A 16,557-nucleotide genomic window follows, 5' to 3' on the forward strand; every position below is an offset into this window, starting at 1 on the left:
TTCATTTATTTACATCTAACACCTAGCCTTGCCTACAGTTAATGTTTGGTAAATTTTTTATTTAAATGATCTTCACTATTATTTCCTTCCAGTGGAAGTACCCCATATGACCTATTGTCCATGAAGTATCTAACATTACTATTGTTTTCTTCTGTTTTCATTTTTCAATCCTTTCTCATCTTTCAAAAACAGCAGCAAAAGCTCCTTAACCCCCACAGTCATGACATCTGCCCCTTCTCCTTGTGTGCGCAGCCAGAGCCCTGCAGAGTTGCTTCCCTTCTCTGTGGCCACTACTCACACCCTGCTCACTTCTCAGCCCCCTGTGACTGAGCCTCTACTGAGTGGCTCCTGCCAAGGCCACCCGAGGCCCGTTGTTGCCAGATCCAGTGGCTACTCCTCAGTCTTCATATTCCTGTTTACCATCATAAAACATCTAAAAATTTTTTGCTTGTCAAAAAACGGGAAACTACTTTTTTTTTTAAAAAGAGCAATTTTAGGTTCGCAGCAAAATTGAGCTGAATGTACAGAGATTCCTTGTGCATTCCCTCCCCCTGTCCCTCTCCCCACAGCCTCGCCCACTGTGGGCACCCTGCACCAGAGCAGTTCATTTGTTAACAACTGATGAACTTACATTGTCACATCGTCACCACCCATCAACCATCCACGGTTGACATTAGGGTCCACTCTTGGTGCTGTGCGTTCTATGTGTTTGGGCGGATGTATGATGATGTGTATCCCCCATTATGGCATCACACACAATAGCTTTACTGCCCTAAAAATTCATCCCTACTTCCTCCTGGCCCTTGCTCCCTGGAAACCACTGATCTTTTTACTATCTCCTTAGTTTTGCCTTTTCCAGAATGTCATATAGTTGGAATCATACAGCATGGAGCCGTTTTAGATTGGCTTCTTTCATTTGCTAATATGCATTTAAGGTTCCTCCATGTCTTTTCAAGGCTTGATGGTTCATTTCTGTTTAGTGCTGAAGATAATGCATTGTGCAGATGTAGCACAGTTTATTTATCTAGCCTTCTCCTGAAGGACATCGAGGTTGCTTCCAATCTTTGGCAATTATGAATAAAGCTACTACAAACATCCATGTGCAAGTTTGTATGTGAACTTGAGTACTGTTTTCTTTTTTGTTTGAAGGATATTTAGTAACATGACCATTTTCTAAGAATATATAAAGTGAAATAGATGATTACCTAATACTGTAATTTACAGTGTGATCCCAATATAGGTGACACTTGCATGTGGCTGTATGTTTGTATAAAGGACAAAGGTCTAAGATGTTAGGCACCGATTTTTTTTTTTCTTGAATTACAAGCCTTTTCTTTTGTCTCCCAAATTGTGCAATACTTTTTCAAATTTCCTACTTTAAAAAAATTATTCTTTTATCATGAGAAAACTCCCCACAAAATGATACATTAGTGAGAACCCAGAATTACTTTTTTTTTAATTTAATTCACTTTATTCTTTTTTTCAGAGCATTGCACTATTTATTAGGGTATAGTTTTTTTTTTAAACTTTTTTGCCCCCAGAATTACTTTTTAAAGGATGATCTACATGGGTCATTTTTCTTACCTTTTTAGCAGCAGAAAGCTCCCTTTAAATAAAATCCTACCCAGAATTCAATATAAGTGAAATAAAACTGAGTTCCTCAGACTGGTGTAAATTTAGGTGCCGCTGAGAAGCCCTAGGACATTATGGACACAGTGTTAGAACCATATTAGAGCCTTCCTCTATCTGCCTCAGCTACCTTAAAATTTAGATTTTTTTTTTTTAATACCCATGCTTTTTGCCCTTAGAATGGAGCTTGGAATCCATAATTGTCAAAGCCTGGGTACTCTTCCCATCAAGGAACTCTGAGGACAGTTGTAAAACAACAAAGTCCCTTTGTTTGGTCATGTGTGTTTTCTTCCCAACTGTGACATACACACTGTAATCACCATGTAATTCGTTCCTTTGAGTGCCGGCTGGGCGTCACACTTTCTGTCCCCACCGTTGTCAGGGGCCTGTTGTGCAGCGGTTACCATGGTACTAGGGTCACACAACCACCGTCCAGCCATACCTGTTTGCTGTTTCCATGCTCCCCGCTTTGCACGGGTCTGTTCCTAATCGAGTTGTTGTTTTCTGACGTGTTCTGGTTTTTTAAACAGCCTTCTTCATCCTAAGGGAAAAAGTACAGATTGTAAAAGTAAAATGTCAGTGCTAAGAAACAAATGTTCTTCAATGAATGATACCTAGAAGAGTTTTGAGGGGTGAGACAAGCAAAGATTAGGTGTTCAGATGAGGCATCTGATTCAAGAAAAAGCTGGTGAAGCTCGGGCTCATAAAGAAACAGCTCATTTTTGCTTTGTTTTGCTCTGAGTGAAAGGATGGCTGTGGTCCAACTTGAGGGAGAGAGCGGGGTGGACAGTCCCTCATCTAGACCAGGCAACTTTAACAAGCCGAGCAGGGGCGAGGGGGCAGATTTCCACTCTCCTTTCTGTCACATCACAGGTTTCCAACTTAAAAAATGAAATAAAATATAGTAAACCATAGGTTGGATAATTTTATTCCTAGATGTTGTATTTACGAGATGCTGAAATGTGCTTTGTTTGGTTTAAAGCAATCTCTGGTAGTAATGAGCATAAGAAAAATGCCTTCTGGTGAAGCTGTCTTGCTTTTACTTTAAGGAACTGAGTGAGAGTCCCTCTTGGAGGGCGTCCTGGACTCAGCCGGTTTCCAGAAGTGACAAACACCTGGTTTGTTTCTCTTTTATCTCTTTTGGGGTGTCTTTCTCCCATCTCACCCCAATTTGCCCTTTTCTCTGTTAAGTCAACTGAAAAATGGTGTCAGAAATGCCCCTTGCAAGCCTGAGGGCTTTGACCTTGTCTTTGAATAAAGACCAAGTATATGACTTTGATTTTGACATTAGGTCTCTGGCCCTAAGAATTTGGAAAATACTGCAGTCCAAACTTGTATTGCATTTTCTACTTATTGAAAAACAAGAGCGAATACACATGAATAACGTCTGGCAGCACACACATGATTTACGCGTATCAGTATTGCTGCCATGCGTCCTTCTGTGTTACGGCAGTTTATAGCTTAGTTTGGCAGGGTCCCTTGCTCGCAGCAGCAGTTCCTCGCACATATCAATCATGTGAGTTAATGAACCACGGTGATTTTAATGCTCCATTAGCACAGCAAAGTAGTACCTCTGGTACTTCGTACGAATATACAGCATGGAAGTAAAATATATATGTATATACATATTTTCAAGTTAGAAACAAAACCGAGCACGAGCTTGTGGAATAACAGGACACAGGTGACTGTGGGGCTTAGTCCTTAGGGCTAATCACGTGTGTGACACTAATTACATGTGTGACACTGAGCAGGTCACATCATCCCAAGCCTCAGCCCTCCATGCGTCCACCACACTTTCAGTTTGGTGTCTTGGGGTCCCTCCCAGGATCCCGACATTTGCTGGTTCCATTAGGAGCTTCAGCTTCCTGATGCTGATCATTCCTGCCACCTAGTGGCAGGATCTGAGACTTACGTCTGGAACACAGGGTGGATCCTGCCTTTTTAAAGTTAATAAAAGCAGAAGAGGGTGTGTGTGTGTGTGTGTGTGTGTGTGTGTGTGTGTGTGTGTGTGTGTGTGTGTGTCTGTCTGTCTGTCTGTCTGTCTGTCTGTTGGGGGAATAAGGTGGGTGCTTTTTAAAAGTAGCAACAAAGGTGGAGGCAGGAGAATTGATTAATGCCAGGAGTGTGAAGTTGCTGTGAGCTATGATGTCATCCCACATACTCTAGCACAGGCAACAGAGTGACACCCTGTCTCCAAAAAAAAAAAAAAAAAAGTGACAAGAGCACCTCAGCATGTATTTTTCACTGATACTGTGGCACTGGCAGAGTGTACGCCTTGGCCTTTTAGTGTTTTCAGGAAGAACAATGTCACCCACTTGAGGATTTGCAGCAGAATTAATGGGGTTATTGTGGGCGTTGATTAGTACCTGGAAATTGATTGTTGAGACAACTGTTTTTCTGCTTCTTTTCAAATTACAATCATGGGGCTGCCATGCGGGGCCCCAGATGACGTTGTAGCCCATTGTTTCTTTCTATCTATTTAGCAATTCAGATTACTAGTTACCTTTCCATGCCTAACATCCTACAACCATCCCACAAGCTGTTCTCATGGCTTACCCATCCCTCTACTGAATGGGTAAGAGGGCTGAGGGAGTTGTGTAAGAGTGTTTCTAGGCAGTTTTCACGTGCCACTTTTAATTTCTCCAGTTAGCTGTCATTCTGAGGTGTGCAGAGGGGTGATGGCCCTGGATTGAGCCCACTTTGAAGGGCAGATCCGGGTAGCTAGGAGCACATTGTGCCTGGGGTTTGTTTCCTACCATCTCTTTGATCTTGCACTTTCTGATTCTCCGGTGAGGACAGATCCACAATGGCTGTTACAGGGAGGCACAGATGGAGAGAGGCCTTTCTATTTTCTCCCTTTTGTTCTAAGCCATGATAACTTTGAGAACACTGGAAATTACTCAAATTACTCCCCTCTCCCTCATTTGCGGTAGCCTCTTTCATTTCAAAGAGTTTTAGCTGACACAGGGCCATCTAGAAAAAGCTTCCTAGATTCTTGCCAATGAAATGCCAATAGCAGGAGTCCTCTGGCAGGCAGCTCAGGGAATGTTCCTTAAGGAAGCTGGCAGGTGCTCTTGGTCCCTTTGGTCCTTTCCTGTCTTGCCGCCTGGTGTGTGGATAGCTCCATCTGGGCCAGAACACAAGGCCCACATCCCAGTGATGTCAGAGTGGGGAGTCAGGAGGAACTTGGGCCCCTGCAACCCTGGGGCAGCACAGCACACTCACACCAGCTCTGCACTGCCCACCCCAGACTTCTTTATCCAGATGAAATTAACTTCTCACGTAGTTGTGGTGCAGTGGTTAAGGTGATGGACTAGAAATTAACTTCTCCCTTGTTGCTTTTGGTATTTCCTTTTATTTTGCTCTGAATGACACAGTAGATAGGAGGCAGTTGCCTTAAACTCTGAAGTTTTGCATTTGGTCCTCATAAGAGGGCCTGTGAAGTGGGTACTGTGATCCCTATTTTTACAGATGAGTAAACTGAGGCAAAGATAAGTGAACCACTGGACTTGGGCTACACAGCCAGAAATGGCTGGGATGGGACGTCAACCCAGACTGCCCATGCCCAGCCCATACTGTGTCTGTAGAGCTTGACCCTGTGGAGCTGGCACGCAGGGAAAGACGTACTAGGCTACCTACCAGTTTAACTCCTGTTGGTTCCCTTCCAATTTAGAAGGCCCGGTTTGAACCCTAGGTAATAAAGGACAAGAGTAGAAATGACAGGCATGTTGAAAGTGCCAGGGGTGCTTGTGGCTGCTTTTAAACTACATTTAGGCTCTGGTGGTCATTTCTCAACCCAGAATAGTGGCCTTCCCATCCTGCACCCTGGTTTTAAGTGGGCTCTATCCTTCTAAATACCTAAGTGGGCACTCCTGCCTTTGCGGACATGTCCAGTCTTCATGGCTAGTGAGACATTCTTCAGCCTCTCCCCACCACTGAGCTCTGACTGCACAGCCTGGATTCCCTTCCTCAGTTCTTGTGGCCGTGGTTTCCCTGCTGCAGACTGGCCGTCACGGTGCCAGGGAGCCTTTCTTCTCCACAGCGTTTGGTCCGAATGTATGAGGGGCTGTGCTGAGGGAGCACAGCTGGGCTCAAGGCCTGCGGTAAGGACAGAAACCTCAAGCACCGAGGAGATGTTCATCCTGACCTTTGGCAGGATGCAGGTGTGCCCAGCAGCCCACTGTGACGTTGCCGAGGACTCCCTGGGGAGTCATTATGGAGATTCCGGAGACCCACACTTTACAGCAGATTCTGTGAAGTGTTTGGTAATATACCTCAGATGCAAGGCTTTACACTATCAGATCAGCTTTAGATTGGTGACCAAAGTTGCTTATTCTATTTTACTATTTATCTATCTATGTACTCTATCTGGTTAATTTCCACATCTCTGTACACCTTTAAAGTAAGCCGCCTAGAAGGAGTCAATATGGTGCATTCTGAGACATAGTGATGCCTTAAATATTGCCATGTATGTCAGGGTCTCAATGCCTGGGACAAAAACAGGACTATGATATCAACTGGATTTGGGACTGTGCATATTTGTAAATCTGTGTTTTACCCACTGGACTGTAAGCAGCTGGGTACTCAGTCCCCTGTTCTCTGCTGAATACCACGTGCACAGCCCGGTGCCGGACACAGAGGTGTTCAAGAACTGTTTTTGAATGATGGAAAAGATATCCCCAGAGGCTGCTGAGCTTTATAGCATCTCCTCAACTGAGCAGAAACCAAATGGTAGGGGACTGCTTTTTCTCCTGCAAGAAGGTTCCTTTATTTCTAATATTCGAAGACTCAGTTGTACAAATGAAGGTGTCAGAAATACATCTGCAATTTCTAATGTTCTTCTGAGCTTCTTCAAGTGATCTAGCCTTTCTGTATCCATTTCTCTGAACATGGAATGGGACTAGGATAGAGCAACTGCCTCACAAGGTAAATAGATCACAGGAAGTGGGCTCAACATAAACCTTAGGACCAGTTTTTTGGGAATACTGATAGTGATTTGTAAATATTAATTGGGGTTGCATTTGTGATTACAAGCTTGGGTTCCATGATCAAACCTGGATTCAAATCCAGGCTGAATTTTGAGGGTTCATACCGCATCATGTGGGAATGGAAGCGGTTCCTACCTAGCAGGGTTAGGTGGCTCAGTCCAATGCACACATAGCCAAGTGCTCATTGACTATAATGTTAATTTTATGGTTTAGCTTTCTTCCCACTTGCTTGTTCTGGGCTATTTATAGTCTCTTTGTTCTCTATATTTGAAATTTGCCTTGTCAAATTCAGCATGTGTTTGGTGAATCGGATCTCTCCAAATTGTTTGGGATTATTCTCTTACCCCCCATTTTTTTTTTTTTTTTTGCTTTTATAATCTACCAATGCCAAATGTTTTATGGACATTTCTCTATAAAGTTATTCTCTGACTGCATTTTCAGATGGTATCTGGAAGCCCTTGTGCCTTCCTATTGTTCTTGACCCACTAGGCTGGTGTTAACTTTCTGGCTCAAGTCTTGGGTTTGTGTAATCCTTAGTGTAAGTTAATGGGCACTAGCTAGACCGTTCCCTTGACAGGTTTCCAGTTTTCCTGCCTCCCAGGAAGGAGCCACAGTACCTGTGGGAAGAGACCCCCATGGTCAGCCTGGGGCTTGCTGCCACACTTCCCTGGCACGATTATGTTATCTCTTAGTGCTGAGGGATCTTTGGACTGGGTGCAAGGAGTCAGGCCTCTGCATGTTGTTGCTGTGAGTGGCAGTAACGCCAGCCATGGCTATGGCTTCAGAACACTGCCAACATTCCCTCTCCTCTTGTGAGCTTTGTGAGCCGGGGGGCAGGGGAAACCCCTACAAATGCGAATAGCAGGAAAAGGGGGAAGAGGCAGAGTGCTGTTCCCAAAGGAGAAAAATTAAAAGAAGGTTTATAATCAGATTTTTAAGAGAGTTCAAACATATGAGTACTCACAGAATATGGTTTCTATGAACTTTCCTCAAGAAACTGCTAGAGGAAGAAGCTACACGAAGGATAAATGGAGAAATTATGATAAAAGGACTGATAGTATGTTTTGAAGGTCTTTGATGAATCAAAATCTAAAAACTCCAGGGATTATGATTCCAGAACAAATTGAAGTATATTTTTTCTTTCTTTTTCATATACAGGATTTCCGGGGCCGGGGGCTAGTTAAATGCATAAATGCAGAGTCGTCTGCTTCGCATCACTGCCCTTTGCACTGCCCGGTTATCTTTCACTGTTATTGCAGCTTCTGATATTTGTGTTTGTTACTGTGTAATTATTTCAATCTGGTTCTAATTTTCCGTTATTGTTCTTTGCGTTTTTCTGGCTCAGGCTGGTTTGTTTGAACGGGGGAAGACACTCCCGTAAGAACTTCCTACGCACTTAGGAGGGAGAAGACCAGAGAAGTCTGAAGTCACCCACAGAGAACCGCGACCCGAGAGCAATAATGTGACACCACCTTCACTCCCTCCTGCCAGCCCCAGCACGCTGTGCTTCTCCCACACATGGTGTTACTCAGCCCTTCCCTCCCTGATTCTCTACTATTTGCAGCTTTATCAACTTTTTATTGCCCCGAAGCCAAGAATTCACCCGTAAGTATTTCTCCTCCACAAAAGCCAGCCTTCTGTCGGTACTTACTGCTTCCATTTTCTTGCCTTACACGTATTCACTCTTCAACCCATTCCAGCCTAGCTTCCACGCCTACCTCTCCATGGAAATCACTCCTGTCAAAGTCAAGTTTTCTATTCCCTAAATTCATTTTTTTTTTAATTTTTAAAAAAATTAATTTTATTTTTGTAGAGACCAGGTCTTGCTATATTGCCGAGAGCCTGGTCTCAAAGCACCTGGCCTCACGTGTGATCCTCCTGCCTTGGCCTCCAAAGTGCTTGGATTACATGCGTGAGCCACAGCACCTGGCCTGAATCCGGCTGTTATCATGCACAGTGTGCCACGCCTTTAAAAGGCTCCCGTCCCCACTTCTGTAATACACTTTGCTAGTTTCCTCCCACGACCTGTACTGTGCCTTCTCTCTTTCCTGTGCCACTCCAGCCTTTTCTACTCAACTCTGAATGTTTATATTCGGAGTTCCTAGGGACTCTGTCCTAGGAATTCTCATTCGGTCCTCCAACAAATATTTCTTGTGCATTTATTACGGGGCTGGACATTCTGCTGATGCTGGGGATTGCGTATATGGTCCTGTTCTCAGGGAGTTGAGAAGAAAAGCTGTCAACCATGAACTGTACAATTGATTAATGGTAATCATGAGAAGCACTACTAAAAAGTTCAAGAGGCTACTTCTATTTCTACAGGCTAATTGGAGTGACCTGGACTGTTTCTTAAATTCCAAAGATGTGACCTGTTTACTCAGGAGCAACTGGAAATGCTCACTAGCTAAACACTTTCCAAGTAAGAAAAAAGATAAACAAACAAGGATATAATCACTTTGAATCTATCGACTGAAACTAAGATTCCTCTTACTCTCATTCCTTCTCCGTTTTTTTTTTTCTTTTTTACTTCAGCATATCATTATTATTATTATTGTTTGAGAGAGAGTCTTGCTCTGTCACCCCAGGTAGAGTGCAGTGACCCGATCATACCTCATTGTAGCCTCAAACTCCTGGGCTCAAGCAATCCTCCTGCCTCAGCCTTCCGAGTAGCTGAGACTACAGGTGTGCACCACCACACCCAGCTAATTTTTCTATTTTTTGCGGAGTCGGGGTCTTGCTCTTGCTCAGGCTGGTTTCAAACTCCTAACCTCAAGAGATCCTCCCGCCTTGGCCTCCCAGAGTGCTAGGATTACAGGTGCGAGCCCCCTGAGCCGGACCACAATTTGTTTTTAAAATAGGGAACTCCCTACTTTGTCTGAAGGGGTCAAAATTCAGACTGCAAGGTGATTGATTATAGATTGTTTTTTGTTTATAAAAATGCTTTCACCATGGGCACAGCTGGCCAATGATGGGAAATCTTTTTTCTATAGGGCTCCTGATACTCAAAGTTTGTGAGATTAAGAACCATTCTATGCCAAATAATATTTATAGCATGAAAAAAGATATCAAGAATATAACACCTGTCTGTGAAACAATTTGGTCAGATAGGTCCCAAAATGATTTATTTCTTAAAATAGGAAAAGGAAACATGGCTTCACTTCTTTATTAAAATCTGTCATTGTAATGAGATAGAACAAGAAGGAAAAGAGGGAGAGATAAAGTTTGTGTCAAGAGACCCTGGACATCATTAATGATAGCTTCATCTTGGAGCACCTGAAATAGCCCTTAAGCTATTCAAAATCGTGTTTTGTTTTTGCAGTTGTTGGGCTTATACAGCAGTATCACAACTTGGGATCTTCCTGCACATTCAATAAAATTGACCTCTAATCTACTTTTAGAAACACATAGAATAAATTTACAGTATATAAAACATTTCTTAAGAAATGCATTTGACTAACTAAATAGGAAATGGCTCAGAATGACCCAAAATATTTGAAAAATAACTTTAGAAAGTCCTTCAATGAGACAAGACATTGAAAGCCAACCTCTCCCAAGCTGACAGGACCTAAGGGATTTGAAGTTTTCCATTTTGCCCACATGATGGCAATTCAAAGCTGCATGTTGGCAACTTCCATTCATAGGTCTTTCAACAGCAGATTCCAGTATTTGCTCTAAAAAGAGGCAGATTTTGGCCAGGTGTGGTGGCTCCTGCCTGTAATCCCAGCACTTTGGGAAGCAGAGGCAGGAGGATCCCTTGAGAACAGGAGTAGGATATCAGCCTGGTCAGTATATTGAGACCCCCACCTCTACAAAAAATAAATAAAAATATAAACAAAAGTGAAAAAAAAAGTGAACAAAAAACATTAACAGCATCTCCAATTAAATGATTTGATTAATAGCTGATATCTGAGCATTTGCTAGGCACCAGTGCTTTACGTTTCTTTCCTAATAGTCCTATGATGTGGGGTATTGGGATACCTAGTTTGTGACGAAGAAACAGGGACAGAGAAATGAGGTGTGTTGCCTAAATGGTGGGCCCGGCAAGTCCAGGCAGTCTGACTCTGAATCGCTTGTTTTGTCCTTTTCATGATTCAGTACGGGATTTTTAGCCTTCCTATCTGTGGCCCTCCGCTGACATTCCCTGCAGCCACCCCCAATCTGCCTTTTCTCAGAAACTCATCACCTTACTCCTTCACCAAAGGCGATTTATCTCTGGCCAAGGTCTAGGCCACACACAGTACAGTCCGTACTGGGAGCACTACAGGCTGCCTCTCCCACCCCCTCCTATGCTTTCTAAATTCTTCCTCCTCAACTTCTTTCTTCCTCTTCGCTGAGGTGAAGACTTTACACTCTGCAGGGGAACAGGGAAGAGACAATGTGAGCCAACAGGAAGCCTAACCTTTGCTGGCTCCTAGAAATGTCTCTGTGAGCACCTTTGTCTGACTCCTTGCTGGACCGGACATACCGTGCAAGCGGACCTTTGCTCCCACTTGCTTTACCTGTTTGGGTCCCGCCTTCAATTAAGCAATTTTTCTTTCAAATCTCCGTGGCTGCACAAATTAGACCTGTACTCTCTAACCAGCTTCTTCCTTGCAGTTGTTTCTGAACCAATGGAGTCTGGTAGATGAGAAACTCGGGGCTCAGTAAATTGAATTAGAAAAGTTAAAAAAATTTGAAAAGCTAGCGAAGCTATAAAGTGACACAATTGAAAGGGAGGGGCACCCACAGGAAGGAGGCCCCGTCAGTGAGCAGCATGGATTGTGCTACTGGGAACTCTGGCGTTCTCCCAGACAGGCCGGTCAGGACAGCAAGGCCACCGGACTGTCCAAGGAGAGCAGCTTTGCCTGTCTTGGTACCTTTTGGACTGCGGTTGACACTCTCCCGTGGAGAAAAGCACCTCGCCTCACATTAATGGGTCTCTTAATGACCATGTTTCATGGAGGAATTTATATCATTCCTTTAGCTAAAACCCCTTATAATGTGCCTGGCTAGTTTATTTTGGAATGTTCCTGAGTCTCCAGAGTTTAGAAATTTAGGGGTTTTTGTTTGTTTGTTTTGGAGACAGAGTCTTGCTCTGTCAACCTGGCTAGAGTGCAGTGGCACAATCGTAGCTCACTGTAACCTCAAACTCCTGGGCTCAAGCCATCCTCCTGCCTCAGCCTCCTGAGTAGCTGGGACTACAAGCCCACACCACCATGCTGGCTAATTTTTCTATTTTTTGTAGAGATGGGATCTTGGTCTTGCTCAGGCTGGTCTCAAGCTCCTGACCTCAAGTGATCCTCCCACCTCAGGCTCTCAGAGTGCTAGGATTACAGGTGTGAGCCGCTGGGCCTGGCCGACAAATTTAGTTTTAAACCTACTTTATCATTGGTTTTGGATTCTTGGGACCAAGATTTTGCCACTAGCAAAAGCCTTGTGGTACATCAGGAGGACTGGCCTCTATTCCTGTCTGCCTCTTTCCCACCCTGTCAGTCTCCCGGCTCATGCCTCTCCTGCCTTCCATTTGGGGGGGGCCTTGATTTCCACACATAATATAATATGGGAAAAACAGTGCTTGACATGGTAGCTTGGGGAGCCATATCCTTTGTGCCCTACTGAGTATTTTCCTTACACCTAGCACAGTTGTTGCTCAATATACTTTGCCGTATGAATGAATGAAAGAATAAAAGCATATAAAATGTTCATTGGAACATTTGGAAAATGGAGTGACTCCCTTACCCCCAAACTAGGTGAAGTCACCTTCTTATGCCACGAATAGTACTTTTCACAGACAGCACTGAGCTAGTTTGTCATTATTTAACTAATTTTAACCAAGCAGTAGCTCTCTGTTTCCAGCTCCTAGCATAATGCCTGGCACAAGATCACAGCTCAATACATTTTTGTTGAATCAATAAATGTCACATTTATGTCAAAGAGATTTGCCTCACAGAGCAAAAGAAAACAAAAACAAAGTTTTGAATTTGCAGAACGAGGATCCCGGAAGGAGGATTGAGAAAGACTTCAGGGACATTTCCCTGCTTCCTGCCGCAACCATTCCAAGCAATCATCTACTTTGTTCCTGAACACCAGCAGGAGGCTCCTTAACCAGGTGACTCATGTGACTTTCCTAAGAAATCCCTATCTTTATTTACTTCCAAATAACAACGAGATGTGTATAATATCCTTCTTTTTTTTAATGTCCTTTTAAAGGAAAAGAAGAGAATTAGTCATGCCAAGGCTGGAAGGGGCTTCTGGGTCAAACACCTGGCCCAGGTGTGGAGTGGAATTAGATGCTACCAACCATCCAGAATCATAGCGTGGAGTGAAAATTGTGCCGCGCTCTGTCTGCCTGTCTCTACAGTCTGAAGACAGAGTTCCAAACTTCTGTGGAATAGAGACTTGGAGTTCTATGTCTGCTTAAATCTGTAATCGGAAGAGACTTCCAAACTTCTGTGGCACAACAGAGGCCCAGGCTTCATGCTCACAATGATCCTTCTATATGAAATTACAGATTCTCTCACCTTTGATTTTTTTCAGTTTGACAAATAATAGTTCAGTTAGCATCCAGGGCCCGGCTTCTCCATTCAACATCAATAGTGCCTGAACAAGAGGGCTCAGCAGGAAAGACCACCCTCACTTTAAATTAAGGGACTGCGGAATGGAGGTTTTTATCATTATTTATGCCATGAACACTACTTTTCACAGACAGTATTGAGCTAGTTTGTCATTGTTTAACTAATTTTAAACAAACAGTAGCTTTCAGTTTCCAGCTCCTAGCATAATTCCTAGAACAAGGTTAGAGCTCAATACATTTTTGTGGAATCAATAAATGTCACACTTACGTCAAAAGAGTTTTGCCTCACAGAGGAAAAGAAAACAAAAACAAAGTTTTTGAATTTGTTCAAAAAATGAAAGTACAACCTGGGAACCAGTCTTGGTTCTATCCTAATTGAAGTAAGAGCATTTTCCTGAAAACCTTTGGAGCCTTCTGAAGGTCAGGGGTGTGCTTGCAGGACACGATGCCTTGTGAGCCACCTGAAGCTGATGGCCCTATGGCTGATCAGCAGTTTTCCAATCATTACTGACAAGCGATGGGTAACAACCCAGATCTCACTCTGTATTCAACAGAAACAGAGCCTCAAAGGAAGCCTCTTAAAATCAGCAGGGCATCTCTCTTGGTACATTCGTAACAGAAACAATAGAATTCAATCTCCTTCTCTTTTCCTTGTTCTGTGACCATTAGATGCCTAAATTCTTACCCCAGTTTTGGTAAAAGGCTACAGTAATGGCCGTGAGCCTCAGAACTTCAGCCCCGGCCATACTCCAATATATTCTAGCCTAGAGATGTGGTCAGTACCATTCAACCCATTGACAACTGTCAAACTTACTTTCTTAGAACTTTGAAAAAATACTAAGGCTTGCAGCAATCCAGAGAGTGTTTTTCAAGTTAAATGACTGAATCTTAGAACATCAAGCTTTGTGGTATCTTAAATCTCCCTAGTTTTAGTCCTCTCTCCCCACACTCATGATAGCCTTAACAACCCACAATCACAATGAATACTAGTAGCTTACAGCCTATTGCGGGAGCAAAATGGAGTGGAGCTCGCCTCAAAGTGCAATTCCCAGAAAACTGTAATTATTTGATCTTAGAAAATCTCCCTTGTCTTTATTTGATCTGACTCAGAGCTTACTCAGTACTATTTCCCTGGCGGAAATTGTTTAGCATAGGCAGCTGCTGAGGTGGCAATAACAGTTGGGGAAAACAAGCTAAGGCAAGAAATTGGCACACTAGAAAATATCCATCTAACACAAAAGAAGTAATGAAGGGGGAAACAGACATAATATTATATGTTATATGTGTATGTGTGTGTGACAGTATGTATTAATATATATGCACACATACACACACAAAATAACAGATGCAAATCCTACCTTATTAGTAATTGCATTAACTATAAATGGATTAAATCCTTCAATTTCAATTAAAAGGCAGACTTTGGCAGAATGGAAAATAAAACATGATCCAACTATATACTGTCTACAAGAGAAAACTTTAGATTTAAAGACCTAAATAGGTTGAAAGAGAAGAATGGTAAATATATGCCATGAAAAGAGAAATAAGAGTGGCCATAATATCAGATGAAATAGATTTTAAGACAAAAATTGTTTCTAGGGACAAAGGACATGTTATAATGGTAAAAGGGTCAATCCATCAAAAAGCTAATATTTGTAAACATATGTGTACCTAATAAAAGTGCTCTAAAATACATGAAGCAAAAACTGGCAGAATTAAAGGAGAAATAGACAATTCAACATTAGTTGGCTATTTCAATACCTCACCATCAATAATGGATAGAACTAGAGAGATACTTACTAGAGAACTAGTAAGAAAACAGAGAAATTGAACAATACTATTGACCAAGTAGACCTTACAGATTTATACAAACACTCCACCAGCAACAGTAAAATACATATACATTCTTCTCAAGTGCCCAGGATACACCATCTGTTAGGCCAAAAAAAAAAAAAAATCAATAAATTTAAAAAGTTTGAAATCATACAATGTATTTTCTCTTACCACAATGGAAAAAATGAGAAATGAGAAACAGAAGGAAATTCTGGGGATTTTTTATAAAAACGTGGAAATAAAACACTCTAAATAAAGAATAAATCATGAGGAGAATTAGGAAATAATTTGGTAAGAATAAAACTAGAGACATAACATACCAAAATTTATGGGATATAGCTAAAGCAGGGCTCAGAGGCAAATTTATAGCTGTAATTGTTTGTATTATCAAAGATCTCAAATCAATAACCTAATCTTCTGTAACAACTAGAAAAAGAACAGCCAACTAAACCCAAAGCTGGCAGAGGCAAGGAAATAATAAAGATTAGAGTGGAGATAAGTGAAATAGAGAATAGAAAAACCATAGAGAGGATCAATGAAACCCAAGTTGTTTCAACTGACTGAAGAAGAAATAGAAAAGCTCAACAAAACTAATAATAAGTAAGGAGATTGAATTAGTAACCATCAGCCTCCCAAAAAAGAAAAGTCCAGGAAAAATAAAAAGAGACCAAGAAAAATGAGAGAGAAGACAAATGACTGAGGACCTTAATTTAATTTTAATTTAAATTAAAAAATGGACACCAGATTAATTTATTGGAAACCATTTATGTATGTCTGGAGCAACTTTGTTATGAATCTGCTTTTTTTCAACTACACATTTTATGAAACCTCAGTACAGATAAAGTACTTCTGATAAAAATTTAGCTACAGTTGACATGTACTCTAAGTATAAAATACACACTGGATTTCAAAGACTTGGTGTAAAATACAAGTAAAATATCATTCATTTTAATATATTAGGTTCAATAAAATATATTTAAAATACAAGTTATACCTGTTTCATTTTACATTTTTTAATGGACTTTAGAAAATTTTTAAATTACATGTGGCTTGTGCTATATATTTATTAGACAGTTCTGCCTTAGCCCTCAGCAAAAATGTATGTTTTCTACACTATTAGTCATTTCCTATTTTTCTCTCCAGTGTCTTAACCACTGATGAGTAAGTGGCTCATTCTTTCAATGGGAACCACTCCAGGAAAGCCTGAATGAGGCAAAAATGAATTCTCTACATCCTTTCCCTCTGAAATGTCATGGAAGTGACTTGTTTTATTGTCTCCTATGCTATTTTCCCCTACGAATAAGTCTAGATGTGACTGTGCAAATTTGAGGAAAGAGTAGAAAGTATGTTTTTTTAACCTCCTTCACAAAGGAAAATTATTATCATGTGTTTTCTATATTTTAATTCCGTTATGGAAAGAAAAAAATCATCTAGGTAGTTTCAGCCAAGCTTGTCCTGAGCTATTTGAGACACAACTTAATAACTTCTGAGTGTGATTCATATCAACCTCCCTGACTAATGTGTTGAGGACAAACAATATTCTTCCTCTTTACT

The 16,557-nt window shown here is 41.7% G+C and overlaps 1 protein-coding gene across 1 annotated transcript in view; it reads right to left on the reverse strand.

Moving 5' to 3' along the window:
• The window catches only part of SLC28A3 (solute carrier family 28 member 3), a 60,717-nt gene that overhangs the window by 27,287 nt on the left and 16,873 nt on the right, over positions 1–16,557 (reverse strand). The window contains exon 3 of the mRNA XM_045562232.1: positions 2,072–2,170. Coding sequence (XP_045418188.1) covers positions 2,072–2,170 — 99 coding nt within the window. The remainder of the gene's footprint in view (positions 1–2,071; positions 2,171–16,557) is intronic.

This window comes from Lemur catta, chromosome 10 (genome assembly GCF_020740605.2).
Source record: "Lemur catta isolate mLemCat1 chromosome 10, mLemCat1.pri, whole genome shotgun sequence".
NCBI classification, from domain to species: Eukaryota; Metazoa; Chordata; class Mammalia; order Primates; family Lemuridae; genus Lemur; species Lemur catta.